Source organism: Setaria italica, chromosome V, assembly GCF_000263155.2.
Source record: "Setaria italica strain Yugu1 chromosome V, Setaria_italica_v2.0, whole genome shotgun sequence".
In the NCBI taxonomy this organism is placed as follows: domain Eukaryota; kingdom Viridiplantae; phylum Streptophyta; class Magnoliopsida; order Poales; family Poaceae; genus Setaria; species Setaria italica.
In genome coordinates this window covers 25,474,283-25,492,795 of record NC_028454.1, presented here as the reverse complement: position 1 = coordinate 25,492,795, position 18,513 = coordinate 25,474,283, and the positions used below count along the sequence as shown (strand labels likewise).

General features: G+C 50.3%; 2 protein-coding genes across 2 annotated transcripts; one reads left to right on the top strand and one right to left on the bottom strand.

Moving 5' to 3' along the window:
• The first annotated feature begins 3,466 nt into the window (after nucleotides 1-3,466).
• Nucleotides 3,467-5,065, top strand: LOC101761789 (delta(8)-fatty-acid desaturase 2). Its single transcript, XM_004971866.2, has one exon. It carries the CDS (start codon nucleotides 3,629-3,631, stop codon nucleotides 5,039-5,041), a length of 1,413 nt encoding a protein of 470 aa, XP_004971923.1. The 5' UTR covers nucleotides 3,467-3,628; the 3' UTR covers nucleotides 5,042-5,065.
• Nucleotides 5,066-12,021: 6,956 nt separating this feature from the next.
• Nucleotides 12,022-18,513, bottom strand: LOC111257290. The gene is made up of 3 exons (XM_022826575.1): nucleotides 17,881-18,513; nucleotides 16,250-16,371; nucleotides 12,022-12,082 (listed from the first exon to the last, which is right to left on the bottom strand). Exons 1-3 carry the CDS (start codon nucleotides 18,313-18,315, stop codon nucleotides 12,079-12,081), a joined length of 561 nt encoding a protein of 186 aa, XP_022682310.1. The 5' UTR covers nucleotides 18,316-18,513; the 3' UTR covers nucleotides 12,022-12,078.

Below are 18,513 nucleotides of genomic sequence, written 5' to 3'. Positions count from 1 at the left end.
GCAGCCCCGGTCCCTCTCTCCCTTTTCCGAGCCACCGCCCCGCCCATTTTTCAGGATCCGGCCGCCGCACAGGCCCTCCTCCCAGAATCCGGCGGGGACTCGCTGGGTGGGCGCGTACTTCGTGGTGGTGGCGCTGGATCCCTCCCCTCCCTCTCCAGAAAACTCCCTCCACTCCTCCGCTCTTCCCCTCTCTGGGGGGGCGACCACTCTCCGGAGGAGTCTCCAACCGCCGCCCCGCCCCTTTCCCCGGATCGGGGGGGGGGAGGGGACTCCGCCCCTCCGCCCCGGATCCAGCTCCTCGACTCGCGACGATGCCGGTCACGGAGCAAGGAGTGGGGCAAGCTTGCTCGTGCGGCGGTCGACGTCGAGGCCAGGGTGTGGTAGAGGTGGTGGCCGGCGGGTGTGGTGGTGGAGGTGGTGGTGGTGGCCGGCAGGTGGTGGTGGCGGCGGCGGGCATGGCGGCAGGGAGGCAAGGCACGACGGTCGGTGGGAGGCACGGGTGCGAGGCACGGCGGCAGCATCGACAGCAGGAGGCAAGGCATGGCGGCATGGGAGGTGGTGCTGTGGTGGTGGTGCTGGCGGCAGCGGAGCAGGCGGTGGTGACGGCTGGCGGAGCTGGCGGTGGTGGCGGCTGGCGGTGGTGGCGGCGGCGGAGCAGGATGTGGTGGCGGCGGAGAATGTTTTTTTTTATTTTTTTCAGAAATTGGTTGCCGAGTGTTTTCTCGGCACTCGGCAACCAGCGTTTGCCGACTGAAAATTTGCCGTGTGCCGTTTACCGAGTGTTACACTCCGAGTGTTACACTCCGAGTGTTACACTCGGCAAACAATTCACCGAGTGTTTTTGCCCTTCACCGAGTGCCCCTGGCACTCGGCAATTTCCCAGTCTCCCGTAGTGAGCTATGGGAAGCCATATAAGAGCCCCAACTTGTTCCTTCACTAGTCGTGACTGCAGCTACAGTTAACTCGTGGTTCCAACTCATCCACGATCTCAATCTACCTCTTTGTTTATCGCCACGCCAGACACCGTTACCATCTCTACTCGTGGCCACACACCGGTAGGCAGCGAGCTCCGCCGATGCTGCCGCTTCAGCCGCCTTCGTCCTAGCGACTCTACATCCACACCCGATGCTGTATTCAGCCGCACCGCCGCCCTCTCCGTTCGTCGCTGCGCTTCTCCCTCCACGCTCATCGCTGCTCTCGACGTTGACTCATCTACCTGAAGTTTCGATGTTAGATCCGTATATGCTGAAGGAGAACTGAGTGTTTGACATGAAGGATCCACGCAAACTCCTCCACTCGATGCTTTGATGTTCAATCCGTAGGTCGGTAGCTAGGTGCGTACGGGGAACGGACTGCTTGAGACGAGACCCATATGGCGATGAGGGAAGGGAGGAGGCATACCAACCAAGAAACGCAGAGAGACGTCGAGTGCTTTAACATGAGGTAAGGATGAAGATTTCTCAACCATAACAGCTTCCCAATTGTAATGTCTTGTGCACCGAGGATACCAGTGATTTTATTTCCCCTAGAAAATAATAGTGTCACCATAGATCTGAACGACCACAGCATACTCGATCGGGCTATCAGGGTGCATACAGATCAGTTTTAGAGAAGCTGATGAGAGATGACGGCAAACAAACATGAGCTTATAGCACCTGCAAAAGAAAAAAGCTCATATCACATTCACGGCTCAAAATTTTCATGACAAAACATCAAATTAGACACCCATCAACTCAGATCGAACCATCAATTTGGCTAGCAGTGGAGGCACATATGTCACTTTCGATGGACTCGCCGGTGAAGATCCCGTCTCGGCAGTGTCGAAGATCGATGACGAAAGGGGGCCTGCCGGTGTGGAGGAGCATTGAAGAGAGGATGGTACGGCTCTAGATCTCGATGTCAGATACCACCGCGGATCCATCCCTTGCACATATTGCAATCTGCCAAGGCGTTCGCAGCTCCTTCAAATGTAATCGAAAGAACTTTTGCATGCGTGCACTCCACGAGCGCACGAAGCGCACACTATTTCTTCTCATGCACCACAAGCTTCACATGCACTCTGTTGATCTCTATGTCTTCGGTGGAGATTAGCTGGAGAAGGTATAGAATCATTTGGCACCATCCACCGAAGTACACCCACCTTGGGAGAACATGAAGCTGCTGCACGGTTTTTCAAATTAGACAAGGAGGTCTAGAGGTGGTGGCTCGGGCATTAGCATGATAATTATTTTGAATCATATTTTCTGATACAATCTTCGTTATACAATTGATTTTTTCTCCAACTTTGACCGCATCTGTTTAATTAATTAGTTAAACAAGGTAAAATAAGTACCACTTATATTTATTATCAAAAGTACTTTAAATTGTAGATTCATGTGTTTACGCGAATATTTGGAGAAAATATGAAAACTCAAACAAATGAAAAAAATTCAATGTTATCGTGTATCTAAGAATAGATGTACACAAAAACGTCGGTTCCTGCAATTTATAAGAGCAATGGTTTATCCAAATAGTCCCAAATTTGATAGCCGTGGGAACATCAGAACATCCTTGCTTGCTGGTTGCTAGCGATTTCGTAAAAATCGTTGTACTCAGTCTCAGTGCACAATTTCATTATACAGTTATCATGATTGAGAATTAGATAACTATGCCTGTTGAGTATTACGGGGATGAAACTCCTCTCAAATATGATAAAACTTCTCCTTATCTCTTCATAAATAGTTTGCTAAATTAGCAAAATTGGTAATATAGTATGAAAATTAATACTCATTAACTCTTCGTGAAATTCCACTCAGACCGGCCTAAAGCAAAAACCTGCACAGCTCGTCAGCCCATTGAAACAGCTGCAGAGACAGAGCAGAAATCTGCGTGCGCAAAGCAACGGCTGGCAAACTGGCAACGAGCATGTTGGCATGCGCCGCACCAAAGCCCCTGTTTACTTCACCCCCAACTTCCAACTTTGGCACTATGCAAAAAGAAGATTCCCTATCACATCAAACTTGCGGTACATGCATGAAGTACTAAATGTAGATGAAATTAAAAACTAATAGCACAGTTTTGTTGTACTTTGCGAGACGAATCTTTTGAGCCTAATTAGTCAATATTTGGACAATAATTCACAAATACAAACGAAACGCTACAGTGTACTACAATGTCAGCACAGTAATTGGTACCTCCCAATTTGACCAACTAAACAAGGCGAAAGTTACCAACGCCCCAGCCTGTGCCTGCCTCTGCCTGCTGCCTCTGTGCTTGCAGATTTTACAGGCGTCGGTGGTGGGTCCAGCTGGTCACACCGTGGCCGGCCTAGCTGTCTGCTGCTGCCGATCCGATTCGGGCATTCGGCTGGGCCCGGTGGGCCCCTCCTTCGCCAGCTTCTCGTCAAAACGGTCAAAGCCTCCGCTGCAAAACAAAAACCACATTCCTTCCTTCCCCTGCTCTCCCCCTCTACATGGACTCCAACCAATCCCATCTGGCCATCTCCCACCCTCCTTCCCAATAGGAGCAGACCAAAGAGAGCGGCGGCGGCCGCGGAGGGCCCAATAATCATCTCGCTCTCCCCCACTCGTCAGCATTGCGTCGCGCAGATCTAATCTACTAGCCGGCATTGCGTTGTTCGAGCGGCAGCATGGTGGCTGTGAAGAACGCCGCCGCTGGGATGGATGACGTCGCCGACAAGAAGGCGGCGAGGCCGGAGAAGAGGTACGTAACGTCGGCGGAGATAGCGAAGCACAGCGCCGAGGGCGACGTGTGGGTGGCGGTGCAGGGGAAGGTCTACGACGTCACGTCCTGGCTGCCGCTCCACCCGGGCGGGGACCTCCCGCTGCTGAGCCTGGCCGGGCAGGACGTGACGGACGCCTTCGTCGCCTACCACCCTGCCTCCGCGTGGCGGGTCCTCGACCGCTACCGCGTCGCCACGCTCTCCGACTACACCGTCTCCGAGGTGTCCCGCGACTACCGCCGCCTCGTCGCCGAGTTCGCTCGGGCGGGGCTCTTCGACCGCAAGGGCCACGGCTGCGCCGCCTCGCTCTGCGCCATGGCAGCGCTGCTCGCCGGCGCGCTCTGGCTCGTGCTCGCCACCGCCAGCGTCGCCGCCCACATGGCCGCCGCCGTCATGCTGGGCTTCCTGTGGATGCAGTCGGGCTTCCTCGGCCACGACTCGGGCCACTACGTCGTGATGCGGAGCAAGCTCCTCAACCGCGCCGTGCAGGTGGTGGCGGGCAACTGCGTCGCCGGCATCAGCATCGGGTGGTGGAAGCGCAACCACAACGCGCACCACATCGCCTGCAACAGCCTCGACCACGACCCGGACGTGCAGCACATGCCGCTCTTCGCCGTCTCGCCGCGCCTCTTCGCGTCGCTCACCTCCGCGTTCTACCGCCGGGTGATGCGCTTCGACGCCGCCGCGCGCCTCCTCGTCAGCTACCAGCACTGGACCTTCTACCCGGTGATGTGCGTGGCGCGCGCCAACCTCTTCGCGCAGTCGCTGCTGCTGCTCACCGACACCCGGACGCGCGTGCCGGGTCGCCTCGCGGAGGTCGCCGGCGTGGCCGTGTTCTGGCTCTGGTACCCGTGGCTGGTGTCGCGGCTGCCCGGCGGCGCCGGCGAGCGCGCGGCGTTCGTGCTGGTGAGCTTCGCCGTGACGGGGATCCAGCACGTGCAGTTCTGCCTGAACCACTTCTCGGCGGGCACCTACGTGGGGCGGCCACGGGGTGACGACTGGTTCCAGAAGCAGACGCGGGGCACGCTGGACGTGGCGTGCCCGCCGTGGATGGACTGGTTCCACGGCGGCCTCCAGTTCCAGGTGGAGCACCACCTGTTCCCGCGGCTGCCGCGCTGCCACCTCCGGCGGGTGGCGCCGCTGGTGCGCGAGCTCTGCCGAAAGCACGGCCTGCCCTACGAGCGCTGCGGGTTCTGGGAGGCCAACGCGCTCACGCTGAGGACGCTGCGCGACGCCGCCATGCAGGCGCGCGCCGTCGCCGCCGCTGGAGGGCCCGCGCCCAAGAACCTCCTCTGGGAGGCCGTCAACACACATGGCTGAGTTTCTTTTTCTTTTTAGCTGATGTTCCCGTGCAGTGTGCAATGCTGGTTGCTTGTAGTCATGTAAAACGCCATTGTTGAGTTGGATTGAGAATGATTCGGTTTTGGTGCCAAGCTCGATCGGGCATTGCTGTTCTTGCTTTTGGTGCTGCACTCCTGAGCTTTGCAAGGTGCAGCCAGCTTCGATCTGTGATTGGTGCAAACTGGAAAGCCCAGCGCAGGCAGGGTACACGCAACGCAAGAAGAAGTGCACAAGCATGTGAGAGCTCGTGTGCCGGCAGCTCATAGGATCTTCTGATTGGGCATCCGCAGATCCGACGGGGCGACTCGGATTGTGAGGCATGGCATTCCATTATTCCGAGGCACGTCCGTATCGCCGCTTCAGATCGCGCCACTCGCCCGAGGCTCTCGCCTCTCAAATCCTTTTTCTATTCTGAGCAAAATCACCGACACCCACCGTCATGTGCATCGACTCAAACGGAGGTCTGCGGCGAACTGGCGAGCACGCTGTCACGCCGCTGCGTACTTGTGAAATCCCCTCGCCAACGCGATTGTGCCGCACAGGTCGCCGATCGAAACCGAGGAAGGATGCATGCTTGGGAGGCACACATGCTCACTACGAACTATGAAAGAAAAAAAGCTAACTAGTTCGGTTTAAGTTTAAAAATCAGTTATACAATTGAGTCGGTGTGAACCGTTCAAACTGGTTGGTTTAGTCGCTAAACAAACCGGTTTGCAGTGGGACAATAATGATAAATAAGATGTTCGAACTTTGGACAATATATTATTTACAATATTACTATGTTATCTCATCTATAATGTCATATATGATGTGTTTGAATAGATATAAACTAATTAGCTTATTCTCTGCATCATATATTTAAAAATAAAGGGATAGGAGAAAATAAATATTATATTAATAAATAAAAACGCTAGTTCGATAAATAAACCATGGGTCGGACACCATGGAAGTGAACTAGAATTCGGAGATTTTCGGTCCGGCTTTCTTTCTATATGAATACTTCCAAAGTCACCATGAACCCTCACTGCTGATAGGGATATCAACTGCTGATAGGGATATCACTTGCCGCTGAAAAAATTAGCCAAAAATACAAGTACTGATAGTGAGTCATATACTTGAACTTGGATGGACGAGGAACTTAACCAAGCTTTCTCGATGATATGCAATGAAGCGGATACCAAACTCTTTTCGGTGGTACACAATCTGAACCAACGGATGGGACAACACCACAAGTATAGCGAAATTGCTACAGTGCCGGCCCACCTATTCAAATACACAATACTTCCTCTGTCAAAGAGAAAAATATTCTTTCTTACTTTTATCTTAAGTCAAACTATCTTAAATTTATTTTAAAAATAGCACTATTATGACACCGGATAATATCTTAGATTCATCATAAAATATACTTTTATAAAACAATTATTTTTTGTCATAAATACTTATACTCTTTTTATAAATTTAATTAAATTTAACATAATTTGATTTAGGACAAAGCATTCTTTTTGCAAGGGGAGGGAGTACTCTACCTGGTGGGTGTGGCTCGTAATTAATTGGTGCACGGAACTATGTAACGGCCTCAATTTAATAAATATTGATCTTCGGTACTCTCTCCATTCTCTTTTATAGTTCTACTAGCAAATATGCTCGTACGTTGCTACAGGTAAATGCTATATCTATATATTATCACGCTATAATGTAAAACATGATTTGTATCATGGCCAATGTCACCGTCTCTATATTGGAAGGCTAGCGCGCGGCGTGTGTTGGGCACAGAGCAGCTGACGACACGGTCCTAACCTTGTGCTTATCCTCTCAATGCTTGGCACCTCTAACGTGGACGCCCCATGCACGTGCTTAAATGGCAATGGGTATGAGTAGGGAATGGTAGGTATCGCGGCTATGTTGCGGTAGCGGCGACCTTGAAGCTCAGACATAGTATAGACGAAGATACGGTCTTTTCCCTGCTAAAAGGTCAGCCTCTCATCTAACTCTTTTTTGCATCATGTATTGAAATTTTTTATGTTTCTTTTATCCAGCAGCACTTGTTGATTTTTCTTCTCGTTGTTTTTCTCGGATCCCTAAAGTAGCTTGTTTTTTTAAGTATTCTGAAAATAAATGTAGGAAAATCATTTACATGTTGAAAAAGTTTATAAAGTATGGTTAAAGTAGACAATATTAAAAATGATTTTTGATATATCATGTATTTTGGAGATTAGACAGGAAAGGGGTTGTGGAACCATGATGTCATTGGATGACATGCTGGCTCCAAGCAGTCTACACCATCGGCCAATTTAGCTTGGACCAAATGTGCAGGATGCTACCTACCGTCTACCAGAGGCAAATTGGTTGGATTCACGCAGGTCGGCCCAAGCATGCAGGCATGACTGCAGGAGGCAACGCACGCAGCAGTCAGGCCCAGGAGGCCAAGAGCGAAGGAGCAAGCGCTCGCCTCGTGCACGGGAAGCCACCGCAGCCGGAAGAGGCGGAGGATCGAGCACAAGACCATTGGGGGTTCACGCGGAGCTCACCTAGGTCACTGGATTCGACGAAGAGGCTTTGGAAGGGGATTGTCGGTGGTAAGGTCTTGGCGGCGGCAGAAGAGCATGGGTGGCCGCGGGATTCGAAATCCCCGGCGGTGGACTGCCGGAGTTGGAGGAAGGACGGGCTGGGGACGTCGAGCAGGAGGTAGAGGAGCTGTGGGTGGCAGCTATTGGGCAGAGGTGGAGGCAGATGCTGGGATTTTGGCGGCGGACGGGCTTGGCTCCAGGATGGCACTGGCGGATGGGGAATCTCCGATTCCCGATCGTGCGGTGGGTGGCGAGCAGCATTGAGGAGGCGAGGGTGGAGCTAGGGAGGTGGGCTAGGTGTGGGCGTGGCCGATTTGGTGGAGGCGGCCGGAGCTTCGATGAATCGAGCCGTCGGTCGAGGTGCTCGGTGGCTTGGCTATGGAGGCGTGAGGAAGAAGGAGGAGGCTGGGGTAGGGTTTAAATGCCCGAGGACGCTGATCAAAGGGAGGAGGTGGGCCGGGCGTCCCGGCCGGGGGCTAGCCATCGCGGCGGAGGGCCAGACGCCAACGCCGACGGACGAAAAAAAGAGGCTCCATACCGGCTGACGTCGACGGCCCTGCACATCTGGACTTCCACGATGCCGCACCAATCGAGCCGCGTAGGCTTGCTTCGCGCCAGGCGCACCCCGCCGAAGCTCTCCATGTCGGCGCGCCAGCACCACGCAGCGATGGCCACCTCGCCTACGCGGAGCCACGCGTCCCAGCACCGCTCGACGGTGACCTTCCCGACGCGCTCCACCTCTGTATCGCGGCACCGAGTCACGGACACCTCCCGCGCCCCTTCCGCATGCGTCACGCTGCAGCGGTCAAACCATGCCGCCCTGACGGCCTCGGCGGCCGTGTCGACGCGCGGTGGTCCTGGTCCCGCCGCCGCGGACGAGAACGCTCCGGAGGCTGACCTCGCCATCGAGGCCACGTGGGGCAGCGGCGGGGCGCCCCGCTCCGGTCGCCGCCCGCACCCAATCCCCCTCCTTCGCCTCTCTATCTTGAAGAAAGGAGAAGCTTTCTCCCCTTTAACCCCCTCCCTTCCCTCCTTTTTCCACCAAGCCCCCATCTCTTCAGAATTTGGACTACGGGTTGGTTCCATTAAAGTTGAGAGACTTTTTTGCAAAATGACCATAATAGTTGAAAAAATGACGGTCGGAAGAAACATCCTCTCTTTAATATTATGTATAGATTTCACTTTAGGCTAATGACCAAGAAAAACAACTCTGCTTATCATCCATTTAATCATACTATTAGCTATTCCTCATAAATAAGTAATTCATTAAGGCTCAGACTTCTTGATGTCCACGTATAGTCAATCCCACGTGCAAAAATGAAGGGTCATGCGTCAGGCTCGAGACATCCATTAAGTGGATGGACAATTGGACTCAAGTAAGACTATAAAAAAGAATTTTTCATATTTCAAAATATGCCTATAAAAAGAGAACGGAGGAAGTATTAATTTGTCATTAATATAGATGATCCAAATCTGGCTCCAATACCTGTCTCAAAATGTTGCAACCTTGGTATCTAGTGTCTACGTTTTATTAGACACGCCTTCTAAATTACTGCGACCAGGAACAAAGCTATGTGGATGGTGAATTCCATAGCACTGATAAGCTTCAGTATTCTGGAGGCTTAGAGGGATGCTTAGGACAGCAGACTGGCTAGGGCGAGGCAATACAATGGTAGAGATGAGTGGAGACAAACGAATAGTGATTGGAACCAAATGTCAAAAATGATGTTTGTAACATCCCACTTTTTAGAGCATTTAAAAATATAGGCTTTTTAAATTTTTTCTTTAAATTAAACATACTTCCTCTCTCCCAAACATTCAAACTTTTTTTACAAATAATTCTTGCATGAATATGAGCATATGTGTTACATATGATTGCTCTAGCTTTGTCTTTTTCTAATCCTTAGGAATATTTCCTTCTTATGAATTCTAAAATTAATATTTGAATTTTATTCAAATACTAATCCTATCCAAATCCTACATCAACTCCCTTCGAATATTATCCAAATATAATATTCAAAGTCCTGACCATGTCCTCTGATCCTTAAAGTCCTATAAACCTTTTCAAAATATTTCTTTTCTAGAAACCTAAACTTAATATTCAAATATAATTTGAATATTAAATCTATTCAAAACCTCTATGAGGGATAAGGGTACCCATGGGTCCCCACCGACCAGGATACTAGCCGGCCTGACAAGTGAGCCCCGCCCGACCATGGCGTGCGGGGGAAGGCATAAAGACGTGTGGAGCACAAGCTCGGAGGCCGGGCGAACAGATTCCACCTGGATATTGCGAGATGTAAATTGTAGTCCGACTCAGATTGCTTTTCATGTAACAACCAACTAGGATTAGATCATATCCGACATGTAACCCTAGGTCATTAGCCTATATAAGGCGACCAGGGACATCCCCTGAGTGTAACGCATCCCAACTCAGATCATACCAGTAATACAATCCAGCAGAACACAGGACGTAGGGTGTTGCACCTCCTTGGTGGTCCGAACTTGTCTAAACCTTGCGCCTCTGTGTTACCATTTGAGTTCTTGGTCTTACGATCTCCCTCGCTTACAAATTTACCACCTGAGTACCCCCTTGGTGGACTGCCGGTCACTAAATCCGACAGTTGACGCGTCAGGTAGGGGTGATCGCAAGATCCTCCCCAGTGAGCTCGATGGCATCTCACCCCGGTGTCATCTTCCCTGAGAACATGAAGGACTTCCTCGCCAATCCGATCCAACTTCGCTTTGGAAGCATGCCGATGGATTCCGACTCCACCGCCACCTTCACCAGCTCGGCATGCGTCGAATATGCATCGACGGAGCACGGTCTTCACCCGAGGATCATCATGCCGATCATCCAGCAGTTCGGGGATCTCTCTCTCTCTCTCTCTCTCTCTCTCTCTCTCTCTCTCGGAGAGAGTTCCGCACACCCTCGTGGAAACTCACCCACCCTCGCCCTTCGTTCTAATCACGGGGCTAGATCTCATCAGCAGCACCATCATTGAGTGCATCAACCTTTTCGAGTCGGCTCTACGCCCCGGAAGGTTGGGCCAGGGACCTTCCTGCGCCCCTTTTTGCCTCAAGAACTCGGTTGACGTGTTTTTCTAGAAACTCACGCCGTTGTTTCAGATCCAATTGGTGACCCACCCGAACCCATCCAGTTTCTTGACTGCCACGAGTTTCAGGTCCCTCACTTTGCCTTAACTCCAAACCCTTATGGCGAGGGTGATGATGGAAGCTTCGTCTCACTAGATCGGGAAGTTTTCTTCTCCAACGATGAACCTCCATGGAGGAAGGCTGCAACGACAGGAACCGTGATCGCGAGGTCCTGCGCTAGCAGGAACGAGCCAACCTGCAGGCTCGTAAAGCGCTCGCTGCTCCCGCAACAGCCAGTGCATCCCTCGACCCGTCGGCTCAGTCGAACAGCAGTGGCAACGGCACCCAAGATGATGTAGGAGGTCGGCGCAGGCGTCCCAACCCCGTGCACACGCGCAACCTCCTGAACGACTTTGAACAAGATGGCCACAACGCCTTCGCTACACCTCAGGCCAATCTGGGGGCTGTTTTTGCCAATCTAGAGAACCTTCCAAACTCAAAGCAACTGCAACGGATTCGGGCACACGTTCGTGTTACCCACGCCCAGATCGAAGAACAGGTCTGGGACCCCGCATGCTTGAGAAGTCGGTCATCTCACTCCATATCTACATCCACCCAATACTCCTGAAGCCGATCTACCCAGAGTAGATCGAATCGCAGTCGAGCTGATCAGGGCCACCGCAAGGGAGGTTGGCTGGATCCCACCCAAGAAGAGGTGGAGTAGTCCCAAAGCAATGACCACCACCCCGATGATGAAGATTGCCACCCTGATGACGATCGCCGCAACGCCCACCGCAGTAATGAGACAAGAGACGACAAGCGCCGCGGCCAACTTGGTCAACAGCCCAACCATGAGCTCTGCCACAACCTCCACGACCGGCGCGACCTCCATAGCGAGCTCAACAACTGCCACCTGGATCGGAACAAGGCGGAACCGCCCAAATTAACTCGGCTAAAGCACACTTAAGTCGCTTAACACGCGATCATGTACTTTAAACAAATCAACTTAGTCATCCATCAGATTTCGTTCGATAAACCACTTATCTCAAGATCGAAAGCAAGACTCGCACGAAGGCGAGTGGTTACAGAGATTACAACAGTCCATCTCAAGTAAACAAGTGCATCAAATTATTACAACCTCAAGTTTGAAATTCAAGCAAGGTTTGCAGAGTTTCCAAATAACAGAAATAAATAAGAGAAGTCTAGAGTCGTTGCAGGATATCATGACGAAGCCGATCATGACATCAATGATCCCAGTCCTCGCCGTCCGAGGAGGGATCCCACTCAACCGTCCAACAAGGAGGAAGTTGGGTCGGCCAAGTGCCACTTGCAGCGAGCTCGGGGGTATCAACATCACCTGAAAAGATGTGCCACAACAAGGCTGAGCGACTACACTCAACAAGACTTAACCGACCGGTGGTTACTACTCCACCAACACCTAGACATGCAATCTTTTTGGCTCTGGGGTTTGCTTTTTCCAAAAGTGACTAGTGTAGGTCCTTACTTTTAATATTTTAGCCACAAGTTGTACTGTTGTTTTACCATTCTAAATTAGCAACTATACTAAACCAAGCATAGTTTCTAAGCAATTAATACAGGTAACAATATTAGATCATCATCATCTTTCATTCTTACTCAATGTAGCATAGCGATCAAGCAGTCCCAAAATGTGAGGGGTAGACGAATCGATTTTAATTTCTTAACCATGCATGGCGAACCTAATCCCACGACATCCACGCACCACGAGTGGTCGCTTCATTTGTCAGCCATCCCTATCAATTCCCGAACCCGTGTCGGGCCCACTTCCCTTGGTACAAGTTTCCATAGATCCGGCCTCTGCTGTCACCACATGCAGCCGCAGGGGAACTCCATTCCAGAGACAATGGAACGATCCTCTCACGTTCCGGTTCAATTAGGTACTAGGCTTCCCCATCCCATACTAAGTATGAGATTAGTACTTTCAAATACTTGATCACGAACACTATCCCATCTCGACCTTAGTCCAATTTCATGTAGACAGACGGGGCAAACCAAAGTACCGAACATAAGCTCGGTCCCGTCCATCATCCTTATAGTTGCAACATAAGCATCAACTCCTATAACTCACGAGTGACAGACAATCACTTGACTTTTACCGAGTCCTATTAAGCATTGCAACTACTCGACTTAATATATTAGTGTTCATATCAAGGATACTAAGTTCATGCATCTACGATTTCAATCAACTCTTGGAACATAAATGCGCAATCAAAGCAATCAATTGTATTGCAAGTAATTAAAGATAGGAAATCATGCTCCGAGGCTTGCCTTCCCACTTGGAGTTAGCGAACTGGTCCTTGGCTTGTTCTGGCATGGGCTCGATTCCGGCGTGGTGCAGATCCGCTACAGCTTCTTCTTCTGGCGCCGGGTGCAGCTCGTATGTGCCGTCAACAAGGTTCACTTCTACACGAAATGCAAATGCATCAAGTTCAAACTTCCTTGCTTTCTCAAACAGGATGCAAAACATGAATTATTGCTAAAGTGTAAATTACATTATGACCACATTCACCTAAACAAGGTTCTACACCTTCTTTATCTGCATAAGGTAAGGTGTGTTGTGGTATAAAACATGGGGTTGATTTGATGGTGATTGTGTACACATATAAGGTTTTACAACTTAGACTTCATGAAGAAGGGTGGGGTCATTCTAGGGTTGCTCAAGGTTCATCGGGAAAGTCATCCTGTTTCTGAGTGTTTCTATGTGCTTCTTCCAATATACCCTCATTATCCTTTTTATTATTCAATGTTTTCTCTATCGATTATAAACCGGTTCATCTTCCAAATTTAGTTTGACTAACCAAACAGCAACAAAAGAAGGTGAAACTTTACCAGCAACCTATCCTTATTACTACTAAGCTATTGTAAAAAGTTGGGGTCCATTAGAGGTGCACAAAAAAAAATGGTATATTACCCTAAGGTAGAATGCAATTAACTATTTTTCATTCATCAAACATAATCAATCTGGATATGAAATTTTAATAGTGAGTCTAACAAAATATTGTGCAAACTTATTTTTATATGAAACTACATAGAATACTGAGTCTAACAAAATTAATTTGAGATTTTTATGAATTTTCTGTGATTTTTGGTGAATTTCTAAATTTAAAAGAATATTTCTACCGATTTAAACATTAAACCGAAAATAGATTCGCATCCGGTCCTCCTAAAGTTTCTGTTTTCACAACCATGCCCTCGCGAGCTTACAATTATGCCCTCGCATGGTTTTTCTTGGGAAACTTACGTTTGGGCCCTTCTAAGTTTTTAGAATCACAACGATACCCTCAGTTTTTACGTTTAGGTCCTAAATTGAGTTCTCCAAAAACAAACAGGTCCCTGGGCGCGCGTGCGGCGGCGGTTGGCTGAAATTCCGGTGACTCGCCGGCGGCCTTGGGATGGTAAGGGGTCGGGAGGCTTACGAGCTCACCTTGAGCCTATTTGAAATAGTTGGGGGCGACGGGGCGGCTCGGCCAGGGCCGAACGGGCGACGAACTGCGTGCGGCGACGGTGGTGATGGGCGGCAGCATTCCGACATGGCTGGGTCCGGGCGGAGGTGATGGGCGGGCGCAGCAGCTTCGCGAGGGGGAGGCGAAGCGGCTGGGGGCGTCGGCGAGGTGCGGGGTCGAGCAGAGGTGGAGGCTCCGCGACGGCGTGCTCAGCGGCGCGTGGAACAGAGGTGGGTGGAGCCTAGCGATGGCAAAGGTGTGTGAGGGCGAGGAGGTGGCGTGGACGGGCACGGGCGAGGCTTTATAGCCCTGAGCAAGCTCCGGCTGGTCGGTGGATCGAGGGAGGGCGGGGCTGTGCTGCTGAGTGGGGCTGTTTCATGAGTGGGGAACTGCGGTGGCCGGGGGCCATTGGCGCAGAGGGGCACGAGCTCCCTAGTGCTTTCTTGCGGCCATTGGGCCAGGGCAACCTCGAGCATGAGAAGCGGCTTTGCTGCGACGCTAGACTGGCGAGGCCGAGGAAGAGTCGTCGCATCGGGTGCTGGAGTTGGGCGAAGGCGGCGGCGACCTGCACCTGGCGCGTCGCGGGGGCGCACGCGTTGCAACGCTGGGATAGGGCACAGCGGGGCTCGGGAAGGGATGTGTGGCGGAACCGCCCAACTTAAGCTGGTTTAAGTGCGCCTAATCGCTGTCGGAACAGCAATTATCCGAAACGCACCTAAAACAGCATAAGTCCGGTAGTCCGTCGAGTGTCCCTAGGACTCCTCGAAGGATCCACGATGTGTATCATAGCCATACATCAGGATAATATCCGCGATGGGATAGTATCAACAAATATTACATTTTTAAAGACATAACAAAGGTACGATATATTACAACCATAGTTTGAAACAACTTAATCGTGCAGGTCAGCGTGGTTCTAAGAATTTAAAACCAGTCCGGAAGAAAAAATAAACATTTAAGTTTTATTCTAGAGTATCATGAGACTCATAAGATACCCTAGGTCTTCGGGGCTTCCTCTTCGGTGAGTCCCCGCTGGCTTTCTTAAAAAAAAGCAACAAGGGATCCCCTGAGTACGAAGTACTCAGCAAGTCTTACCCGACTAACCAATATAATAGCTTTCTTTAGAAGTGGATGCTTAGCTTTTTGGTGTACTTGGCTAATGCAATTTTCGCCGAAAAGCTTACTACAAGTAAAGCCTTAGTTTTATCTTTTATTTGGGTTAAGTTATTACCTAATCATTCTAGATGATAACAGAAGTAAAAGCAGTCACAGCTGTTAAATCATACATTACTTGACAACAGAAGATTTTATATCGCATGAGTTTATACTACGATGCTTAACAGCGATCAAGTGCATTCATAACCGAGAATTGCGGCGATCCGGATCAATTTACATCCTGCAGGAGAGTACCCTGATCACCAGCTATATACGACTGTACAGGTCGTACTAACAACCTCTCGATTAGCAAAGTCAATGATTAGGAATACAACTACCCGGACCCAGGGATGCACCCCCACATGGGACCCCACGTCTAGCCTGATCTCCATGTGAGTTTCAGGCTACACCCCTGCCAATCTCCAGCACGTCAAGCGCGGGTACGAAGCATTCCTGATCATAGAATTTACTAACCTACTGGGCTTTACTGGTCCCATACCCAGTAAGTGATCAGATGCTTATCACTTGATCAATGGTTAAGACACGGATCGGTCCTTAACCAGATTAACCTAGCAGACAGAACTACATCTCTAGCTTCTGTCTGGTTCCATATTCCAAACTATCCTTTATAAGCAACATGTATGACCTAAGAGTTTTCCTTAAGGTTGGTAAACCAAGCATTTAAGCAACTAAGCATTTCTAGACTTGGGTTGTCTTCTAAGGTTTGAACAAGTGGCAAAGATGTCCTTAAAACAAGGTATGATCATACACAAGAATGGTTTCAAGCAACTCCTAGACTTAGTGCATGCATAAAGCAAATAACCGATAATAAATCACATGAAATAACGACTCCAAAATAGATAGGTATAAAATGCACCGGGGCTTGCCTGGGATCAACAAAGGTTAATTCTTCGGAAAACTTCTTTATTAAAGGAGGCACTCCATACTTCGCGAATGTTGTCCATCTCCAGCTGAATTCCATGAATTCCCACTCCAGGAGTTGTGACGTCTATGATTTAGTATATGCAAGAGTTAGAGATGCAAACTTTTGAATACAAGACTATACAACCTTCCTTCATGATAAAGTTGCAAGCCAACAAGGACTATACAATTTATCATGATAAAGTTGCAAGCCAACACACGAAAATCCCAAAGATTAACCCACCATTTTTATTTCCTTTACTAAACCTACCTTAGACCTCCTTTTTTATTTTTAAAAGCATTATAATAATTTTCTAATCTCAAAAACCTAATTCCTATGAATTAATAATAATTTGTGGATAATAAAGCATTTTCAAGTTTTATACATTTAATAAAGTTTAAGCATTTATTTAAATACCTTACATAAAAAGGCATTAAATAAATACTTAAAAAAATTTTATTATTTTTCCTAGGGTTTAAGAATTTTAATGCATAAAGGAAAATAAAATAATCCTAATAAAATAGGTTTCACTAATTTTGGGCACTTCTAGAATTTCCTGTGAATTAAATGGTGAAAACATCATTTAATCTATTTATCTAATAAAAGAAAACCTAAGGTTTAATAAAAACCCCCGGCCCAAACTTCTCTCACCTAACCTTCTTCTACCCACTATCACTTCCGCCTAGGGCCCATCCGGCCTCCTATTCTTCTTCTTCTTTTCTTCCCTGACAAGTGGGGTCCACGGCCGAAATCTCCCCTTGGGCCCAAAAGTGGCCCGTCAACTTAACCTCCCACGCGTGGGCTTCCTTGCGGCAGCCACTGGGCCGGTTCCCCCTTCTCTCCTCTTTCTCAATCCCGGCCGGCCCATCTCTTCTTTTTCTTTTTCTTTCTCCGACAATCGGCCTACTCAATTCGGCCCACGGCTTTTCTTCCCTCCGCCGGCCCCCTTTTCCTTTTCTACTCCACCCGGGCCGCACAGCTCACTTTCCTTTTAAACCAATAGATGACCCACTGGCTCTCCCTTCTTCTTTTAGGCCGCGCGGGCTAGCTGGGTTGTCGCCTCCTCTTGGCCCAAGACGGCGCTGGCCCTCTTTTCTTTTTCTCCTACTCCCACCTGGGCCTCATGGCCCATTTCTTTCTTAAGCCGCCATCGTAGCCCATCAGCTCCCTTTCTTTTTTCGTTGCACGGGCCGGCTGGGCTGGTGCTTTTCCCTGGTCCAAAATGGGCGGCCGGCCCTCATCTTCTTTGCGCTGCCCCCTTCTCCTCTCATCTTCCTGACGCACGGCTGCTTCCTCCCTGCGCCAAAACAGGGGGCGCGCTGGACCGACGGGGCTCGCCGGCTGGCGGCTCGCCGGCGACGGGGTCGGGCCGAGGAGGAACCCCCAGACCGCGACACACCCGTGGGCGGCGGCGGCGCTCCGGGAGGTGGCCGGAGATGGCCCCTCCACGGCGGCGGCGGCTTGACCGGCTGCCGGCCATGGCGGCGCATGTTGGCGGCACAAGTGACTTCCACGACTTCCCCAACAGCTCCCACACTCTCGCAGGATGCCCCTAGACCCGTTAATTGAGAAGAATCAGTCGATTTAGAAGCTCACCTTGTGGATTGGGTGACGGCGGCCGGCGGACGGAAACGGCGGCACACCGAAGCTTGACGGCAGGGAGCTGGGAAACGGAGGGGCGTGGGGTGTTGAGGAGAAGCTGGCGGACCCTTGGGCGGGTGGAATTGCAACGAGGGACGGCGGCGTGGGTAAATTGGCCGGCGGCGGCACTGATTTGCGCAAGCCAGTTTCCTGGCAATGTAAAGCGGCGGGATGAAACGGATAAGCGCGGGGATAGCGATGTCGTGGTCTTTCACCGTGCATGCGTGCCACCTCGACAACCTGAACGAGCGCGGACGTGGCCGTCGTACTGGCCGATCGTGCGCGAGAGCCGGCGACGGCACGACTCTGCCTGTTGCCTCTGTTCTGACTGTTCTTAGTTCTTCTTTTCAAAACGATCTGTTCATCCCTCCATTTCTTAAGATATTCCATCTCAACTCGTAGAACTCCCTTAAGCAATCTTGTAGATTAATCCGAGCACTACATTTGATAGATTGGCCTCCAACCGAATTAAGCACCCTAAGGTCGAGATTTCGGAGCTCCAAGCTCCTGTCACTTTACTGTCAACTGAATTTTTGGATTCAGTTTCGACAGTCTTCCACTGTGGTCGTTTACCCTTCTTTGGCACAA

Excerpts from the sequence above, each read along its gene's own strand:
- LOC101761789 (XM_004971866.2), top strand. The coding sequence starts at position 3,629 with ATGGTGGCTGTGAAGAACGCCGCCGCTGGGATGGATGACGTCGCCGAC.
- LOC111257290 (XM_022826575.1), bottom strand. The coding sequence starts at position 18,315 with ATGGAATATCTTAAGAAATGGAGGGATGAACAGATCGTTTTGAAAAGA. Across the intron at positions 16,372-17,880 it reads GCCGTCACCCAATCCACAAG|ACGTCACAACTCCTGGAGTG; the intron begins GTGAGCTTCTAA and ends ACTAAATCATAG.